We start from the raw sequence: 21755 nt of genomic DNA, 5'->3' as shown, positions 1-21755 counted from the left end.
TATTATTATACAAAAATCAGTGGCTCAGCAGGTATATGACTCAAATAAAAATAGTAATAGTGACTAAACTCTACATACATATACCTAGTACGAGTAGGAGGTACAATAGTAGGTAGCTACTTTAATAAAAATTGCCGATTTATAATGTTATACATTTACTAAGCATGTTATACATTTTAAAAATAAATACGCAGATTAAATATTTAAGTTTCTGTAAGTGGAAAGGTAAAGGTTCCCATCTCCCTGTCAAAGTAGGTAATCTTTTATTAGATCGTATTACAACCTGTAGAAACATCAACTTGGGCTCTACCTATGCCCACGCTAAGCGATGATGCAATTGAATTCTATTCTATAGGCCACATGAGTAGGAAGGTTCATTTATGTCCTTGTTATGCTATAAATGGTAGTTAGGTACATTAAATTAATTGACTGGCAACCTTATCACTGTTACGATAATTTGGTTTATCAAAATACTATGAAAAATAAGGTCAGACCTTAATAGTTTGTGCATGAAGTTACACATACTCGCACCTTTAGGTGTCCCCGATTATTACGTCATCCGATCGTAGATTCCATCAAGACACGTAGATATTAATCCCTACAAAGTTACAATTTGCAATAGGTATAGGTACAGTTAGTTACCAATTTAATGAAAATAACTTTTAACTAACTTTCATTGCATCCTATCGTCTACCTACCGTAAATATAAAGTAATATTTTAAAGAGGCAAGATTGATTTTTTGTTGTTGGTACTCATATGTTACGTTCTAACTACTCGACCGATTTTAAAATCTCTTTCAGCATGGGGCTATATTATAAGCCGCGGGGCCGGCAAGTATCTAAATATATCTAAAAATAAATGTTGGTATGTCTCACGTAGTGGCCATAGTCGACACTCTAGACCAGAGGTTCCCAAACTTTTTTCTCATAGACCACTTTCTAATTCAACTTCTACTCTTTTTTTCTTAATTTCTATCCAAAACTCGACAATTAATGTGAAATATTCGTTGCAGTTGCAACAGCCAACACGAAATAACAGTAATAAAATTGTGAGAATTGATTACTTAATTAAATAAATTGATTGTTTGCAGATGACAAAAGTCAGTAAAATTGTCAGGGAAAAAAATTTGATTCCACTTATCTCTGGTGCCCCCTAGAAGGGATGCCCTAACCAATTGCTTAAATAGCTTATAGGCTAATGCAGAACTGTCCGTCAGCGTCACTTAACTATCATATCATGAAGCAACATTACCTTTCACCATTCATCATTATCAATCCATATTCGGCTCACTGCTGAGCTCGAGTTTGATCTCAGAATAAGAGGGGTTAGGTCAAATAGTCCACCACGCTGGCCCCTTATGAATTAGCAGAGTTCACACACGCAGAGAATTAAGAAAATTCTCAGGTATACAGATTTCCTCACGATGATTTACCTTCACCGTTTGAGACACGTGATATTTAATTTCTTAAAATGCACATAACTGAAACGTTGGTGGTGACTACCTATGCCTACGCATATGTATGATGATCGGATTCGAACTTACACCCTCCGAAATTGGAGGCAGAGGTATCCAATGGGCTATAACGGCTCACATTCACCATTGCTTTGTTCTAATGGTAATTATCTGTGCAGGTGTTAGGCAAAAAATAAAATTTAAAAAATATTACGGAGGTACCTACACCTACTTACATAACACTTTTTTTTCAGATAAAAGATGGGGAATATAATCTTTTCCATAATATGGCTCATCATCCTAATATTTATTGCATTTTGGGTCGCGGGCATTGCTGCCGGTATCTACATCATAGTACTTCCATTTACTGTTTGCATAGAAGCTTTATCTGTGAGTATTAATTTATTATCATTGTGTTAAACAGTTAGTGACCAAGTCTCTTGCCCTTGATCACTTGGTCGTTATCTAAAGGGCCTCATAAGGCCTTCAGTCACTTAATGATGCTATTAGCTATGTTATCTCTATCTCTCCGCAGAAGAATCAAAGCTACCAAGTACTGACATAGCTCAACGTGTCCCATAACTGAAGTAGCTCGTAGCTATGGGCGGTCATATAGTTCTTAGTACCGGTACACGTTGGCCGTTAGGGTCTCATGACCTGCGTAGTATTGGTAGATCCAGATCCTCCACTAGGTGGCCTGATACATCAAACAAGTTGCAGAAGGGCTGATATTGTAGGCCCTGCAAGACCGGTGTGTTTGGAATGTCCCGGCTTACAGAAATCCTACGACTATGTCCAGCAGCCAGCAGTGGAATTCCATAGGTTAATTATGATGATACTTTAACAATAATAATATGTTCCCGACCGAATATTTCGACCACGGCAGTTAATCTCATTTAGATTTTAACCATATATGCAGGAAATATATACACACGTGTGCACAAATGTGTGCGCAAGCACAGGTGGACTCAGTCTAATAGTCCGATGAGACGGAATATCTATTACTAATCACCCCTGTAAGTTATTTTGGCAATATATTTAATGTACAGAATTGACCTCTCTACAGATTTATTATAAGTATAGATATATATTTTTTAAAACATGGTTCCTTCTTGTTTCAGGGTCTAACGGACTTCCTGCTGTCAGTAATTCAATTCCCTAGATACTGCGCCCAATGTATGATGGACGGCAAAGGTTTCGGATAAATTATTCTACATTTACAAGTTATTTATAGTATTTATTGTTATGTTATTATTTAAAAGTTTACCTTTATATTATTAATATAATGAAAAATATGTATGTATGAGTATGATGAGTGATCAATGTTTTTAATTTAAATAAAAAAAGAACTGGAAATACTCTTGGTTTTATTAAATAACTAAATTTAATTTAATTAAACCATGTTTTAAACAAACAAGTAATTAGATTGATTGAAAGATAGGTATAGTGCCACGAACTTATCTAGCCCAGTGAGGGTGTCGCTGTCGTCGCGATGTTAAAGACCGGCCGCTCAGAGATTGCATTTCTGACAGGTCCTGATCGAATGGGCGATGTCTTAAAACTGGGGTACAATTTACAGCTAAATTTTGATAAAGTATCTTTTTTTAACCTTAATAACGAGTAATAAACTAATCACATTAAAAATTGAATAATTATGCCAACTTATAATAATTGATTAACAAATATAAAAACAATAAAATAAAATTATTAACAATTGATTAACAAATATAAAAACAATAGTTTTTAGAAGTCTAACCAAGTCATTTCAAGGTTATATCAACTGTTTTTTTTTTATAAGGATACAAGGAGACAGAGATAGTGATGTCAGAAACGCAATCTCTGAGCGGCCACACATTACCTACTATGTTTTTCAAAATGGCGACCGCCGCGAAGTTAGTTTATATTTATCTTTTTGCGTTAGTTCCAGTTTTGGCCAACGGGTAAGATAAGTTTGTGGCACTGTATGCGCCAAAATTGTAATTCGCTCTGACATTGCACCATGTCGAACTGCGAAGCTATTTGTATGGGCAGCATACGCCTCGTGTTCAGAGCGAACTCGAATTTTGGCCCATACCTACTATATACAGCAAATTGCACTGACAAAGTTATTCTGCAACATTTCACCTCATCAAAGCAGTTGTCTATATAAATATAAGGAATTCGCCAATTTGTTACATTTGAAAGAAATAGATTAAAAACTGAAAAAACTACCCGACGCCCGCGACTTCATCTGCTTGAAATTTAGTTTTTCACAAATCCCTCGGGAGCCATGGTTTTTTCCGGGATCAAAATACCTATATGTTAATTCAAAGTAAGTCTATTTCCATTCCAAATTTCAGCCACATCGGTTCAGTAGTTGCGGCGTTAAAGAGTAACAAACATCCATACAAACTTTCTCGTTTATAATATTAGTAGGATAAAATAAAATTTATAATATTAGTAGGATCTAAATAAATATAACTTTACACTATTTCTATAAACTAATTGCACGCAAATTCCATATAAAAAGACTACAACTACTAACAGTCGTGTGATATGGGCTAAACTTCTCATAGTTCTCCGAAGTTGCAACCCCATTGTTTATTATATTATCACCACTTTTGGATTTTGTTGCACTACGGACTAGAAGATTGGTGCATAAACAGTAAACCGCAATTACGAAGTTATTTTTCCGTTTCCCGTCGGCCCAGCAGAACAGATTTCTAGTTTTGCATTGAATCTGGATAATATATCTGCTGAGAAACTGAAAAATATGTTCGTGACAGAGATTTGAGAGAATTATTTAATTAAATCAATATGTGAATAGAATGTAGAAAACGCTAAAGCGTAGAAACGGGTCGGGGCCCGCGTATCCTCTTTCGAAGACGTATGCTTAAGCGTTTGGATTGTAAAAAAATAGATTTTATTAAATTGTTGCATAATGTAAACTTTAGTGAGAACTGAGTGCCAAGTGGCATTTTTTGATGTTACTGTGATTCGCGTAACCGTAAACGCGAATTTGTAAGGAATTGAAACAGTTGTGCAGTAGTGCCACTAAACGGCGCTGTGACAATTCCTTAGAAATTCGCGTTTACGGTTACGTATATTTTTCTACTTTTCGAAGCGATCGTAGAAAGAGAATCGACGTGCCACTTGGCTGCAGGGGCAGCATAGATATATATTCTATTACTGCTTGTGTAACATTAGAATGAATTTCAGCTCTATGTACCTACCAATCAAATAATCAGGTATTATCAATCAAAAGTCTTTGCTTTCGTTTCCATTTTTTTTTAAAAGAAACAAGACGTCGAATATATATATGAATTTAAATATTTTTTTTATTTTTGTTCAACGGAATTATTTTTACCCAAAAAACAAACATACGAAACATTTGAAGTTTAAACAGTTATAACAAAATTAAATTAACAGGACTTAAAACTACAATTATTTCCCGCGATCCATGCGAGAAATAAACGACATAATAGTAACAATTCTTTACATAATTTCATTACATGAAACGCAGGCGCAGGGCCTATCTTTTCTTGAAACGATTAATAGTACTTTTTGTAAATTTGGTCTAAAGGAGATGGTCCATTTCAGTTCCACTCTTGTATCATTAAAATTTAAAAAATACAAGGATTTTATTAAAATCTAAATAAGTGAATAAATCTAACTTACTAAAAGAAATAAATAAAGTTAAAACCCAAGTTTTTGAGTTATATCAAGATGGCGCCCTTAAAGCAACTATGACATGACAATTGACAGCAAACGTCAAATCGACTACTGCATGGAAAACGTCATCAATCCGCCATTAATAACCATATAATTGTTGCATTTCTTGGGAGAGCATGAATATTATTTCGAAAGAATTAAAGTAAATTCATAGATTTGTAAAATCAAAAATAGTTTAAAAAAATATTTTCTTTTATTTCCGCTAGGGTACTATGACTGATCCTGGGCTTTTTTTTGGGAATTTTGGACCATTTCCTTTCCGGATATGATGTAAGAGAATACATACAGTTAAAGGTAACATACTACTCATGCCAAGTTGTAAGTGTATAATTAGTATACTCTATGTTTTATGATAATAAAAACAATCTGTTTACTATTCTAAGCAATTTTATTCAAATCGGTCTACAACACGTATAAAATCGCTTACACGATTGTGTACATTCTGCCCCCGGTTCCAATATTATTATATGTATTCCTTGATCGCTTCGAGAACCAACGTAACGGATTCCATTAAACTTGTGCCTTCTTCCAAACAATCGGCGATGAAATTGCTGAAATAATATGAGAGTTAAATTAATCTATATATACAGGATACTCGGGAGTATTTCTCATTACTTCAAGATGTTAATTTAAAGGAACCGAACTGCATAACTAATTCATTCTTAACGAAAAAAAAATGTTTTATGTTTTCATACAAACTAATTAAAATTATTAAATTATTCCAACTATCCATGTAACACACGCCTTTATCTATCCTTGCATTTTAAAATACGTAATAGTAGTTGTAAGACTGAAGACATCGACGAGATATTGCAATTGGCACTCCTCACTTCACTAGTAAGCTACTTCATGATATTTATCAATTAATATATTTGGCTAGGTCATAATATAAGATTGCGATATAAGGGACACAATTTAAGATCGATTTAAAAAAGAAATATTTTTTACTCCGAAAATATTCATATTAGAACACGTCATGTTGTCTAGACATTTATTAATTTTTCTCAAAGAATATAACCCTAGAGTTATGAGAAATACTCCGAGCACCCTCTATAAAAAAGTCGTGTTAGTTACACTATTCATAACTCTAGAATGACTGGACCGATTTGGATGAAAATTGGTGGAGGAACTTAGAACCAGGAGACGGACGTAGAATACTTAGGGTAGGGGTAGGTTAGAGGTAGGGTAGGAGTAGGGTTGAGTAGAGTTATGGTGGGGTAGGGTAAGGTTTCACGCGGACTAAGTCACGGGCATCCGCTAGTTTTAAATATACTAAAATAGCCAGTCTTCCGCATACTGTGTTCCGTTGAAGTAGTATAAAAAAGGTGATCTGTCTAAAGATATTCGATTTTGACGAAAATTTAACATGCCAACACACGACCATCATATTCATTTCATTTTATTTTGTCAGTAAAATTGCAACTTTAAAATTTGTACTCTATCGCCTTAATTCTGGTTATAACCAGTTACTCGTTAATTTTCTGTAAACAAAAGTTTTTGGGCCAAATTTACCGGTCTAGGCTCCAGCCTACTCAGCCTGCTGGTAAATCCGCCACTGAGTCCTTATGTAATTGGTCTGAGCTGTCTATGGTGTGTTTATCGAGCGTGGCAGGTGTCACATGTATGATGTATAGTGCCAAAAACTTATTTGGGCCATGAGTGTCGTTCATGTCGCGCTTTTAGTATATTTTGCAAAATGGTGATTTAATGGTGATTAATTTAGTTTTGGATAAGGGGTTTAAAAACACTATAACTAGAGTTTTAACTTTATTTTCGTTTACTCTTACACAGGAGGGATTTTAAAATATAGACAACTAGGATAAAACCCAAGAAAAAGAAAAAATATTGAGTTAACCTGACTTAACCCTATTAAAGGATATTTACATAAAAATATTCTCACCTGTAATCTTCCTTGTCACTGTTTTCACATGCGATATCTTCAAATTCCTTCCTTCTCAGTATTTCAAAAATATTTTTATTTGTCTTCTCTCTTGTTAATATACTAAAAATGTAATTGTTTATGTATTATATCAATTACAACAGAAACTTCGAGTCAACCTATTTTGTGAGGAAAAAATAAAAGGTCCATACATCCGACAATCATCTTAGAATTCTATTATCTCTTTGGTATGGACTGCATCCATAGTCGTTGTTTACTTATTACTTTATGACTGCCTTCTACAGGTTATATACCTGTACACTATAACAAATATTAGTAAAAAAAGAAAGTTTACCTATTCAATACATCACATATCTGCTGGATTTGTGACGAGGAGCTTTCCGCTCTCATTTGCATTCGACTTAAATCACTCTCGCTCAGTTTTGCAGTCAGTAAACTTTCACAGGATTTAACGCTGCAAAGGAATAAGAACAACTATTATCTTTTTAACCGACTTCCAAAAAGGAGGAGGTTCTACGTTCGGCTGTATGTATGTTTTTTTTTTTTTTTATGTATGTCCAGCGATAATTCTGTCATTTGTGGACCGATTTTGAAAATTCTTTTTTTGTTTTGAAGAGTTTGATTCCAGGGTGGTCCCATTTTTTTCATGTCAGGATCTGATGATGGCATCCTGGAGAAATCGAGAGGAACTTTCGAAAATCGTAGAGACGGCTAGTGCGTTTGTTAGTGTTTCCATAAGGTATTTTAAACCACTACAATTTTATGAAGGTCTGGAGTTGGTCTGATGATGGAGCCGATACACAGACGATGGAACTGGTCAACGATTTACAGCAGGTACCTTTTGTTTGGGCTTGATTTATTTGTATTGATGAGAACTTTCCACCTAGATGGTTGTGACTGTATTAAGGGTCTGATGATGAAGACGAAGGACAGTGAAGAGAACTCCTGGACGGTTCACAGTAGCTACCTTGTGTTTGGACTTGATAAATTTGTATTGATGAGAACTTTCCACCTAGATGGGTTGTGACTATATTAGGGGTCTGGTGATGAAGACGAAGGATAGTTAAGGGAACTCCTCGACGGTTCACAGTAGCTACCTTGTGTTTTGACTTGACAATTTTGTATTGATGAGAACTTTCCACCCATATGGATTGTGACTGCATAGGGGGTCTGGTGATGAAGACGGAGGAGAGTCATCATTCAAGTTTTTCTGAATATTCATACCTATTACGTGTGGATAAAGGGGAAGGGAAATTTTGTATATGAGTTAAGGTAGTATTTTTAAAATTGGCATTGTAGGACTTAGATACTTATCATAAGAAAATAACGTTTCAACTAATTGCTCATTAATTTTTGTTCACACTTAGTTAGGTGTGCTAACACTAAAAATTAAAAAATAAAAATTTTAATAAAAAAAATTCAACCGACTTCCAACTCAAAAATTAACCTAAACTAAAAAGCAAAAAATAACATCTTACCTATGTGCTACCTTCTGATCAGTTTGAAGGCGGTGCCAATCCAGTGTCATGTTTTAATTAAAGCCGTTTCTGAAAGAACCACAGAAATTGTGTAATTTAAACGGCTTGAATTAAAACATCACTGGATTGGCACCGCCTTCAAACTGATCAGAAGGTAGCACATAGGTAAGATGTTATTTTTTGCTTTTTAGTTTAGGTTAATTTTTGAGTTGGAAGTCAGTTGAATTTTTTTTATTAAAATTTTACATATTATTAGACTGCGGTTTCAACTGTTGTCAACTGGTTCACCGTTGAACCAGAACCATATATTTTTTTAATCTAGTAGAACGATAATAGTTTTTTTAAGACTTTTTTTAAGACCACTTTAAAAAAAGTGTCAAATAGCCTATTACTTAATACTTACCAAAAATCTTCAATTGATGCATAAGCCCCAATGATAGCTGATTTCAAACTTTCCATCACCTCTTTAAAAGTGACAATATCGCTCTCAAACGCAATATTATCTGAATTCAAACTAGTGTTCATATTATCTTTCGGGATATTATTATCAAAATCGTACATCATATTGTTAAATTCTACAAAATTAGTGACATAATTGTCATTATACAACTCTTCTGCGATATTATCGACATCTGCATATATAGATCCGTAAATGTCTTTATTACTATATTCTGCATAGTTAGCAATAGGCTTAGATTTATCTTTTAATCTGTCATGAAGCATTGCTTCATTCTCTAATCTGTCATCCGCTGTAGAAACATCAGAGTAAGATGCAAGCCAACGGTCAGACATCCGAACATTTGGACTTGAATTTTCCTGTATATCACTACTAGCTTTTGTTTCCAGAAATGAATTGGTCTTTTCACAAATATCGTCGTCAGCTTTAGGTGTACTTGAGTTTTTCATCAAATATAAATTTGTTAGGAAAGACGATTTGGTGACATCTCTTATCTCTGGTGTATCGGTATCAACTTGATTCATCTAAAACATATTAATTATTACATAATTGGTAACTATAACTATTATTGTTTAAAGTGATCTATACTATTATAGCATGTAGTTCGAAGAGCCGATGGACGTTGGGGTCCCAAAGTGCTGGAATGGCGACCCCGCACTACTAGTAAGCGCAGTGTTGGCCGACCCCCCACCAGGTGGACTGACGACATCAAGCGAGTCGCAGGGATTCGCTGGATGCAGGCGTCTCAGTATCGAGATGTTTGGAAGTCCCTACAAAAGGCCTATGTCCTGCAGTGGACGTCCATCGGCTGATATGATGATGATGATGGTTGATGATGATACTATTATAAAGAGGAACGATTTGATTGTTTGTTTGCATTGACTAGGCTCCAAAACTACTGAATCAATGAGTAAAATTCTTTTACTGGTGGAAAGCTACACTATCCCCGAGTGCTTATAGGCCATATTATAATTTCAAACAAATTAGGGATCCTTAATAAAACTCCAATAATGTAACCCAAGTTGTAACCAGGATAGGGGTGAGGAATTAGGATAGGGGTATGATAAGAGAGAGAGAGTAGGGCAGGGGTAGAATAGGGGAAGATTAGGGTATGTTAGGAAAGAAGTGCACATAAATCAAAGCAAAGCTTAACTTAAAAAATTAAGTTTCAATTAAAAAAAAACATATGTATACCTCAATAGATTTTTTTGACTGAGATCGTAGATTGTATTTTCCTGGTGATGTAGATGGTGTTTTATTTTTTTTCGGCCTGCGCCTTGGGCTACCTTTCACAATATTTGTATCATCTGGTTTGTCTTTTTCAACGCTAGTGTCTGTAACAATACACTTAAATGTGATACACGTAAAAATATTGTCATGTTTTAATTACGAGACTTATGATTTATAACAAATACAAAAATCAACATGGCCAAAGCCAGAGATTTTTTTATTTATGGTTGAAGGGCCAGTACTGTCATTTTCTGAGGAAAACGAGCTTAGATTTGGTATAAATCTTAGACTAAACTAGAAGTTTTTGCCCGTTTCTTACATCATTCAACTACACAAAAAGGTACTTTTACGGAGCTCTTTAACCGACGAACATGATTACAACTACTATACTAGACTCCGCGCCACGAAAGAAGTCCCGCGGCTAAAACCTAAACTAAAATTGACAGCGCCTTACACAAATGACAATAAGATCGCCGTTACCACACGACAATGAGCGCCATTAAGACATTAGCGCCGCGTCTAGGGGACTTGTTTCGTGGCGCGGAGTGTATAGAGACTTTTTTATAATCGCATTACATCGTTGATCATATACTTTGACAGAAAAGTAATGTCTAGCGAGACAAGTCCTAGACAGTAAACAAGTTAAGTATAGCTTGGCAAATTCGTTTGTAGCACTCCCAATGGTCCGCGCGGTCCAGGAGGGGGGTAGCGGACCCCTTCGCGCACGACTTCATACCTGCGCAATCTTTCCGTCAGTCCTTTCCCCCCGTCGCCCGCATATCATGGGAGTGTCATCAACGAACTTGCCAAGCTATAATTAAAGTTTACTCTATATGAGCTCTATTAAAGTAAATTTTCTTTTAATATAAATTAGGTTTCCCTCCATTTTGTCGGAAAAAACCGCCCACTGGACTATATATTACTGAATATCAATAGTACAATTATTACTGAATCTATACTAATATTATAAAGCTGAATAGTTAGTATGTTTGTTTGTTTGCACGCGCTAATCACAGGACCTACTGGTCGAATTTGAAAAATTCTTTTAGTGTTGGATAGCCCATTTATCGAGGAAGGCTATAGGCTACATTTTATTCCCGTATTCCTACGGCAATGGGAACCACGCGGGTGAAACCGCGCGACGTCAGCTAGTTAAAAGATAAAGTAATGTTCGCCTACCTTTGTCTTCCGTAACAATAGCTTCCCGGACAGTAACTTCAACAATGGTTTCTTGATTACTAATATCGAAGCTCGGGTCTTGTATGTCACTTAGCAATTTACTAAGTGATTTCGAAGCTGTTTGTATGTCTTCATTCTCCATCAAAACACCCTGTTATGTAAGTACAGTATATATCAATATCATCAGTACAAATAATTTAGGGTTACATATTATTTCGTAATTGCTTTTATTTTTTTCTTTGACTATTTAGACTATGGACCTGCTTCGCACCCAAATTCACCAACAAAAAAGTCTGTCGTTTTTTGAGGGGGACGAGGTAAACTCACACATCGAAAATATTTAACACCATTAAATATATTCTGTGTCCATACAATTCACACAACTATAAATTTGACTCGCAATACACACACGCTTTATTTTTATACAGACTAACCAACATATCGCTTACTCTATCCACAGAATATATACATAGAATATTCGATTACTTCATCGATTTTTTGCAGTTCCGTCAAAATAATCGATTCTTTTTAGAAATTGTTATTATTACAAATTTGATAAAATTAAGGTAGAAATATTTACAAATGAAACGTTACTCCATCTTCTACTAAACTACAAGGTTTTGGCCGTTTTTGATGCCATTCAACTACACAAACCGGCATTTTTAGGGAGCTCTTTACGACGAAAACGATTACAACAATGAAACATCGATTCTATAGCAACAGTTTTAATAAACGCGTTAGATCATTGATTTTTGATCTTTGCCAGAGGGGTAACGGTTAGCGAGGCAGGTCCTTGTTATTAATGGTCGAAGTATAATATACACAAATATTATAATACTGACCTGCAAAGAGTCGATAAAGTATACAGCATAGCTGTATAACTCCATGAAGTTATGTGGACTCATTTTTAATTTTTCTGAAATACGATTATATATTTAAATATTAATATTTATATATGGTATAAATAAAATCATAATATATTAATAATGTTTTACTTATTGTGAGATTTGAGTTTTATTTAGATGTAAAAGATTATATATCCTACAACTAATTTGTATGCTGAGTGTGAGTCGCTTTCGGCTAGAAAATTATATATATTGCACACAGTGTTGAGGAAACACAAATCGCTGGCATTTACACTCAAGCTACGCAAAAGGCGTAAAGATGTTGTAGTGCAAACTCCTAGGGCTAGAACCTATTTTCCTAGAAAATAGTTCTGTCTGCAATAACTCGACATATACCCATATAGTAATACTTAAGGAATGCAAGAATCAGTTTAAGAAACAGTTATTAAATATTTATCGTCACTGAACTATGAAAAAGTTGAATCTTTATTAAAACTTACATCCTGAAAAACACACACACACATTAATATAAATTAATTTAGTAATGTACTGGCTATGGAAAAGCGGAGTATTCTAATACTGAGGTAGTTTTTACTACTCCTAAAAGAAGGTTCCAAAGTCGAATGTAGTCGTATTTATGTCATTTTCGAAACTGAAATAAACGATTTTTGTCATTTCATTTTAAAATGGTCGACAGCGTTAATTATGACGTTTAGAAAAATTGAATAAATACCTACATAATTTTCAAGTTTTCTATGAAATTCTTACTTATATTGATTGTTATCGATATATTTCGGACCCTTATTTCACATCCTATACGAAATTTATATTGTCTATATTAAATATAATATGAGTCAAGTACCTTAACAAAGAACAGTGTTAATAACTCTCGAATCAATACTCATACCACTACAGCGATATATCAAACATACCTGGCGATTGCCGCATGATAGACGCACTTCCATGGGTTCCAAGAGTTTCACTGTCAGAGAAACTCTTCACAAACTTGGTCGCCGCTTCCACCACGTCAACATCATGGAGGAAGCATTGCTTCACGCATTCCGCGGCCACCATCAGCGACCACGGCGGCGGCCAGTGCTTGCGAATTTCCGCGCACGCAGCCTCCACATGCAACACCTGGCCCAGGGCTTTCTCCATGACTTGCATTAATCTAGACACCCACACCTCAGAATACACCGTTAAAACTTCCTCCATCCGCTCATCGGTAATTTCAAACATTACATGTTTATCATCTTCTGCTGTTTCTTTTACAATTTGAGATTCATTTTTAACACTCCCAGCAAAGCTTGGATACGACAACTCGCCAGTTTCGCTGCGTTTATCTTTATTCAGATATGCTGCAGTTATAGGATAGGATTGCCATATTGAATTATCAACACTAGAAAGTGAACTGTCATTTGTAGTGGAATCGGTTAGTGAATTCGGTACAACATCGTCGATTCCATTACCATCGGTCAACGAATAGGTGGTCGTGCGTTTACGCTTGGGCCAAACTTTTCTCTTGTTCCGTATAACTGGACGTTTACAGATATAATCTGTTTTACTTGAATCTGGTAATATTACTTCTTTGTTAATATCTTCTGTCACTTTTGGTGATGTCACACAATTGGCTTGAATGCCAATATCACAAGCTAACCTCTGCCGCTTGTCTCTTTCTATGGCGGTATCTGGATTAATACTGATCAATGGCTGGGTTACATTTGGTGATTCAGTACCGACATCTGCCAGGCTGTTTATTTTATTTGGAATTGTAATTGTATAATGACCAATTTCAGGTAATACAGCATCTAAGTTATCAACTTGGGTCCTCATCAAATTAGTTTCTTTCACTAATTGTTTAATTTCTGTAACTGTGAACATGGGAATCTTTAATGTGTTGATAGCATATAATTCAATATCTCCAGTTAGTATAATCTGAAAGAAGAAACAAACATATTAAATATGCTTTTTGCAGTCAGGTAAAAACATTTTCATATATGTAAAAGGCCATATTCATACAAGCTGTGACCAGACCATAACATGTCATGGCCATAAGTATCCTAATATTTTATAGATAGCTTGAAATGCTGCAAATCATATCTAATTCAACTATTTATTTTTTTAAAGTTGAGAATATTTATGTAATTTATCATTTGTAGAATTTTAAAATTATTCATGAGACTGCTTGTCACTATTTTATTTAAATTAGCTCCATTTATCATTTATAATATATTTTAACAATATATTATATATTTTCTACTTCAAAAAGAATTTGTAATTGAGTCCTCCAACAATGAACATTTCCAAGTTAAATGTGACAGACCTCCTCAGTGCTATTTATTAAAAATTTATATCAATAATTTCTCTAAAAACGAAAAAAAAAACTAATTTTAGAAAAAAAACTACAGACTTTAAAAGCATTTTTTATTACTTTACCTTACTGAAATTGACAGAAATTTTTAGCGATTAATTAGGAGGTTATTTCCTTAAAATAAGTAAAAAAATTAAGCGCGCCCATAACTCGAGAATATCAGGGTTTTATTTTGTAACTTTGAAACCCTCCCATTCCATTATGTTACGCTCAAATTATCAGATTTTCGAAATGTGCAGTTTTTAGCTATTATCATCTTAATCTACCTACCTTACCTAATCTGACGTGCTGGTTGAGTTACATGATACATTTTATGGCTATGATATAAAATATCCCAGTTAAAATATTTACCACTTGGTTTCCCTTCTTCAACAGTTGATAGCTACAATTCATTATATCTTCTTTTGTTTCCACTATTCCGGCGCCATCATCTGCAATAAATCGGAATATTACAACATCTATTTGCAATAGGGTAGTTGATTCATAACAATATTAATTTCGTATAGTACATGGAATAAGTGTCCGCAATATATAGATATCTATTAATAAAAGTTAAGGATTTCTTTTAAAACTTAATTTAAATTCAAATTTTCCAAACGTCAAAAACGTTGTCGTCCATTTTCTGACGTCACTAACACACTTGATGTACTAAACGTCGAACTAATAATTGTTGACTAATATTTTTGTCAAACGCTCCATTTGTGTTGGAATTATTGTTGTGACGTCATGAAACAGTTGAAATATAGACTGTCATGGCCAACGGGCGTTTTGGCTATATTGTTAAAAACACATTCAAAAACTAATATTTACATGTCATCATTTCTCAAAAATGTATGAAAAAATTTTTTTTAGCGAAGTAAAACGATAATGAACTATTTAAGATGATTTAAAAAAGGTGTCAACTAGCCTATTCTTAGAATGATAGGTCATAAGTCGTTGGGGTTGGCATTCAAATCTCTGCCGGAGATTCTTAACACCACTTGCCTTGCCTGTGCCGTAACCGCTGCTAGATCCAGGAATAGTGGGGCTGCCAGGGACTAAGGGCTGTGTTTTGGTTTGTCGGTCCATGTGCAAAGATTTGCCCGATACAGACCACACTTGGAGTGTGATAGCACAGAGCCAGATTTCTCGGCTATAATGGCAGTATGACTTACCTATAATGGCAATATGACTTATCTATAAAAGGAGTATGACTTACCTAAAGTGGCAATATGACTTATCTATAATGGCAGTGTGACACCTATAATGGCAGTATGACTTACCTATAATGGCAATATGACATATTTATAACGGCAGTATGACTTACCTATAATGGCAGTATGACTTATCTATAATAGCAGTATGACTTATCTATAATGGCAATATGATTTATTTATAACAGCAGTATGACTTACCTATAATGGCAGTATGACTTACCTATAATGGCAGTATGAGTTACCTATAATGGCAGTATGACTTACATATAATGGCAGTATGACTTACCTATAATGGCAGTATTAGCTTCAACTTGTTGGCATACAAAATACAGAGCCTTGGAAGCGAGAGCGAAGGAGCGTGCTGCACTATGAATCTTGTTTATTACTGTCTGAGGTATGATGAGTCGACATTTTTCATCTGAAATTATATAAATATGTGTATAAATTTTTATTAAAAATGCTCAGCACAGAGTTGTCCAGTTGGTGTTCCCATGTGCCTCTAAGAGCCGTTATTATGTCCATCTATTTATTAGTTTATTATTTACCATCAATATCTGACACAATGGTAAATTTTTCAAAAATTTCAAAGCATATATACTGAATGAGTACATAGTAGGCGTTTCGAAGCGCGCGCTTAGATTACGCGCGTTTTTAGAATATAGAGGTTCTCATTCAAGCGTGCGCTTCTAATCAAGCGCGCGGCAGACGCACGCCCTCAGAATTTCGGTCGAACGCGCGTTGCGTGGGCGTCAGTTGTACATGCATGTGTCGGCGCGAGTAAGTTATTTGATCGATCGGCTCGTGTCGTCATGATAGTACGAAGCTGGGTGAGAAGTGGTGGGAGACCGAGTGCTGGTGATATTAGAGACTGCTCGGGCGATCTAGCTCATTCTTGTCGTGGCGTTTGATCCGTCTACATCTTTGTTGGATAAAAATCCTGGGTTGTTATGGGATAGGCGGGGAGAGTGACTTGAGTGGAAAAGGGGAGTGTTAGACATCTGTCAAAGGGCCCTTTAGCCCTACACACATCGTTCACAAGTGCGAGACTCCACTCAAGATCATTCTCTGCCACTCAGGGTTTATTTGTAACATCCTTAGACCTGACAGACTTTCATTCAGTAATTGTGTTTTGAGCACGACATCCATTTCTGAACTGAACCTGTTGTATGGATACCTTGACTGCGCTCGTAAAACGCCGTACTGAGCGCGGTGTGTGTACGCTATCAACGCCCGCTAAACGAAACGCCGAGAGCCTAATGTGTTTATAAACACGCATTAGAATAACCTCAATTTCTTTGAACTTTAAACAGCAGGCCAGTAGGTCCATTTTACTTTGAAGAAAATTATGGTTTAAATCTCAATCCATTATTATGGGGGTTTCAGTATACTATTTTATAGGAGTTTATTTAAATTGATGATTTTATTTTATTTGTATCACATACATTCAACTTGCATTTAACAAGTACGCTACATAATAACATGTATGATACATAGCATAATAAGCTATGTATGATACATAGTTTATTAAGCTTTTTTTTACATTGATTGATTGATACATTGATTTTTCATTGGATATTATACTAATAGTTTTTCATAATATTTACCTGCATTAAGTATATTAGTGAGGAAATGTGTGTTATTTGTTAACACATATGAGTCAGTGACAATGTACCAAATTTCCACATCTTCACATATTTGTAAAATACTTCGTAGCACTTCTTTCTCCAGAGAATTATTATCACCTTGTGACTTCAGATCAATTTGTGATTGTGAATTTACCTGGAATTATACATACTTATTATTAAATTTGTTAGCATGTAACAAGATATGTGTCTGAAAGTTAAACAAAAAACTAGTTAATGATTATGTGAGTATACAGGGATAAAATATAGCATTCTAGTGGTAAAAGAATTTTAAAAATCGGTTTAGTAGATCCAGAGATTACTGTCTACAACCTCACCAACTTTACCTCTTCATATTAAAATTCAAAATTCATTTATTTCAATCAGGCTTAGTTTACAAGCACTTTTGAAAAGTCAAGTTATGTCATAATTTAAATTAATCTAATGGTGGTAATAATAATCGAAAACTTAAAATTACGAGGGTTACAAACGCGCCTTGGTCTGATAAAAGCCCACAACAAACTCAGCCAAGGTTTATTTTTTTATTAAGTGATCAACCCCGCTTGTTAAATGATTATGAATAATCTTGGCCCATATTGCGACATGTCCTTACAGGCAACCACTAGTGTGTAATAACATATTTCTACTACTTACTGCATTAAAATCTTCATTTACTTCATTATCTGTTTCTTCATCTGTATTAACATTGGAACACCTGGCACTACTGGATTGTGGTAGATCAAAGCTCTGTTGTGTTTTATTATCATCTTCATAAAATTTTTCACTGAAAGAGTAACTTCTTCTTCTATTATACATTGGTTTTTTTTCGGTATCTAAATTTTTATAACTCGACCAATCATTTTCTTCGTCATCTTCATCATCTACTTGTATTTCTGTGTGAAAGCTTCTCCTTCTATTTAACACTGATTTTGGATTTGTGCCGCAATCTTTTTGATTCGAATGATCAAGCTGCTTATTATTATAATAATTATTTTCTTCATCATAGTTTTCTAGTTCTGTGTCTGTGTGAAAACTGTATCTTCTACTATACACTGGTTTAAGATTTTTATTCAAGTTTTTATTTGGTTTTGGTTCGAGCCAATTACTTTCTCCATCATCTTCTATTTTGCCGTCAAAACTTCTTCTGCTGCTACAGGATGGTACTGCATTAGAACTATCATATTCTGTGTCACTTCGCTCATCATTTAAACTTATGGCAGCTGACAAACAAAAGATTATAATTAAATATAATGTTTTATTTAAAACATTGACCTCTTATAACAAAAGGATGCACAATCATGTAGAAAAATTCACTTGAAAACTGGCCAATTTTGCTTTGACAGTTTTAGAATTATTGGCAAAGAAAATTATACCTAAAGGTCTTTAAATAAGTATAGTCCTATCCAATATTTAATAAAATCCCAAATTCAGAGCAAATTCAACCTAAAGGATTGAGTTCAAGGTTTAATTTGCAAATGCGACTACTTGAATTGAGTGCCAAGAAATTGTTTGGCACTCATTGAGTATTTGGTTGTTGTTGTATTGTCACATTATTTGGTTGTTGATTGTGCATCTAGTTATTAATTGGAGAACAATGATTTAAAACATATTTGAGTGAATATTTTGTATACAGCAATTTTATATATTCAATGTTTATAATTCACACTCAATTCCTTAAAGCTATGTCTGATTGAGTGAACATACTAACACCCTGCCAAAATTACTGAAGCTGGAAAATTTTCTTTTTATGGAAATGATGTTAAAACAGCAAGTAATAAACTGCAATTATACATATATAATTATATATAATAAATGTACTATACCTGTTTTAATTCTTAGCTGTTCTTCTTTTTCATTCACAATATTTTCTCTCCTCTTTAAAGATAACAACAGTCGTAAATCAATATTGTTTTTGTTTTTATTGTACTTCTTTTTATGAAATGGTTTATAGCCGTGGCTTACACTAGTTTCTGTTGGTTGTCTCTGTAGAATATCAGAATGCTTTTTAAAATGATTTCTAGGCATTTCTGTTTTTTTTGCCATGGGCTGAGGTTGGTCAAAAGATGGAGTGACAAATATTGGTTGACGAACAAATGCGGCTTGCCATAGAGGAAGAGTTGTAGGTGATTGAACAACATTTAACTCCATTGGATTCATTTGGCCTTGCTGGATTTGGTAATTAGAAAATTTTGTAGGTGATTTGAAGAATTTCTTATTGATTTGTTTATGATATATTTTTGAGTCTACTTGTTGGGGTGACTGGCGCCTACTGGTTGATGTGTTACCAGACATTATTGATGGTGTTTTCCTAATTATTGACTCATCCTCAGGTTCGGGACAACCAATTAAAAATCCTGGCCTTGGAAATAAAATATTTGTTCGCTTTTTAACTTTCTCCACCTGAAACATATTTAATGTATAAAATTAGGGAAAATAGGCCAACATGAGCACAATTTCATTAAACTTATAGATGATGTGAAGCGACACATAGTTGTTTAAAATTTATTTAGGAGTCTTCTTGTAGTCATTTGAAGAATTATTACAATAAGGATCATCTTTCAAGATGGAATCCAACATGTATATGGTGTGAGCTATTAAATAGGGCAATTTTACTGTTTAACACATCAAAATCATGAGAAAATTATTGACATGATTAAAGATTTTTGACAATTAATTCTAATAATTTAAAATCAATACTTAATATTACATAAAGGTAAAGTTTATGCTATTGTAGAGGGCAATCTCTGGATCTACCAAACCAATTTTGTAAATTCTTTCACCACTAGAAAGCCACATTATTTGTGAGTGTCATATGCTATATTTTATCCCTGTATTCTCACAAGAACAGGAACTATGTGCTTAAACCATAGGACGTCAGCTAGTTTGTTATATTTTCTTCAAACATAATAGTTTTAAAAATTATTCACATTCATTATTTTGTATGATTAGCTTACTACAAGTAGTACACGGTCTTGTGTTAATACAGGGATAAAATGTAGCTTAAGACACAAATAATGTGGCTTTAGAAAAAAATAGTAGGTACATCTTGTAAGACACTGGAGATCCTTATAATTGAGATTCTTTCCATTTTCAGAGTTAGAAAACAAATGTAAATAAGTAGGTACAGCACAGTATTTAATTTTCTAGTAGTAGTAGTCTGAACTTTTCTATCAATGATTTTATACTATTAGTTATGCTCATTAAATAGTTTTTTAATTCTTGAACATACGACTCGACATTGTAGACATTAGTAGTAGACATTAGCCACCTTTTATTGTCTCAGTTTTGATGCACTAGTGAGTAGAGTAGTCTTTATTACAGCCTTTCTTGATGAGTACTGTTTACTTTTTTACTGTTTTAAAGTGACCAAGAAACATAATTTACTCAGAACTTAACTATAGTTTAAAATCATTGCCTTATATTCTTAAATTTATAACAATTGTTTCAAAGTTAACCAAAATTGCTATTTACCTCAGTTTCATGGTTCCATGAACGCCGCATTTTCGGAGTAGGTATTTAAAAAGTAAATAAATACAATCTGCTCCTCAAACACAGAGATATTAGGCCTGCCAGTGCCGCTGTGTCGGGTGTCCGAGCTGAGACGACGTGTACGATTTTGATGGACTTGTATTCCAAGAGTTACCTATAAATACCTGATTGTTATGTAGTAAGTATTACTTGATTAATTGGTTAAATCACTACTATTAATATTATGCATTACTGTTTTACTAAATGCACATGCGAAGTCTGAAATCCCATGCAAACGCAAATCAAAAAAACAAAATAAAGTAAACTGAACTGAAGTCTGAACTTCATTTTGTAATTTTTGTATCACAGATTAAATTATTAGAGTGTGAACCATAAATGAAATAAACCCACAGATTAATAGACGTAAATAAACCCTTCATGGCTTGTAAATCTGTGTATACATCTTAGACCATTAATAATGGTTATTAATGGTCTAAGGTATACATAGATAGGATGGATATTTAACTAGTAAGTTGAAATTGAAATTGAGGTATAGCTCGCGTTTCGACCTCTAGTATGAAGTCAAACTACTGCTTGCATATTTACTGTGACATTGCTTAGACTATCCACAGATTAAATACATAGAATATTCGATTACTGATCGATGTTTTGCTGTTTCGTCAAAAGAATCGATTCTTTTTATAAATTGTTTTTATTAAAATTTTGATTAAATAAGGTTTAAATACTTTCAAATGAAACGTTACTCCATCTTTTACTAAACTACAAGTTTTTGGCCGTTTTTTATGCCATTTAACAACACAAACCGGCATTTTTAGGGAGCTCC

The 21755-nt window shown here is 34.2% G+C and overlaps 1 protein-coding gene across 1 annotated transcript; it reads right to left on the bottom strand.

Annotated features, from left to right (window-relative positions):
• Positions 1 to 5534: 5534 nt before the first annotated feature.
• LOC112043634 (uncharacterized) lies at positions 5535 to 21286 on the bottom strand. Its single transcript, XM_024079138.2, has 14 exons — positions 20915 to 21286; positions 19267 to 19843; positions 18098 to 18663; positions 17426 to 17600; positions 16108 to 16239; positions 14977 to 15056; positions 13187 to 14189; positions 12252 to 12325; positions 11410 to 11560; positions 10195 to 10334; positions 8947 to 9524; positions 7400 to 7519; positions 7066 to 7167; positions 5535 to 5716 (listed from the first exon to the last, which is right to left on the bottom strand). The coding sequence occupies exons 1-14, from the start codon at positions 20942 to 20944 to the stop codon at positions 5629 to 5631; spliced, it is 3816 nt and encodes a 1271-aa protein (XP_023934906.1). The 5' UTR covers positions 20945 to 21286; the 3' UTR covers positions 5535 to 5628.
• Between the last annotated feature and the right edge of the window lie 469 nt (positions 21287 to 21755).

The sequence above is a fragment of the Bicyclus anynana genome, chromosome 10 (genome assembly GCF_947172395.1).
Source record: "Bicyclus anynana chromosome 10, ilBicAnyn1.1, whole genome shotgun sequence".
Taxonomy (NCBI): domain Eukaryota; kingdom Metazoa; phylum Arthropoda; class Insecta; order Lepidoptera; family Nymphalidae; genus Bicyclus; species Bicyclus anynana.
This window is presented reverse-complemented; position numbering and strand designations above follow the sequence as displayed.

Excerpts from the sequence above, each read along its gene's own strand:
- LOC112043634 (XM_024079138.2), bottom strand. The coding sequence starts at position 20,944 with ATGCGGCGTTCATGGAACCATGAAACTGAG. Across the intron at positions 9,525-10,194 it reads AGTCAAAAAAATCTATTGAG|ATGAATCAAGTTGATACCGA; the intron begins GTATACATATGT and ends AATATGTTTTAG. Across the intron at positions 7,168-7,399 it reads ATATGTGATGTATTGAATAG|TATATTAACAAGAGAGAAGA; the intron begins GTAAACTTTCTT and ends TTACATTTTTAG.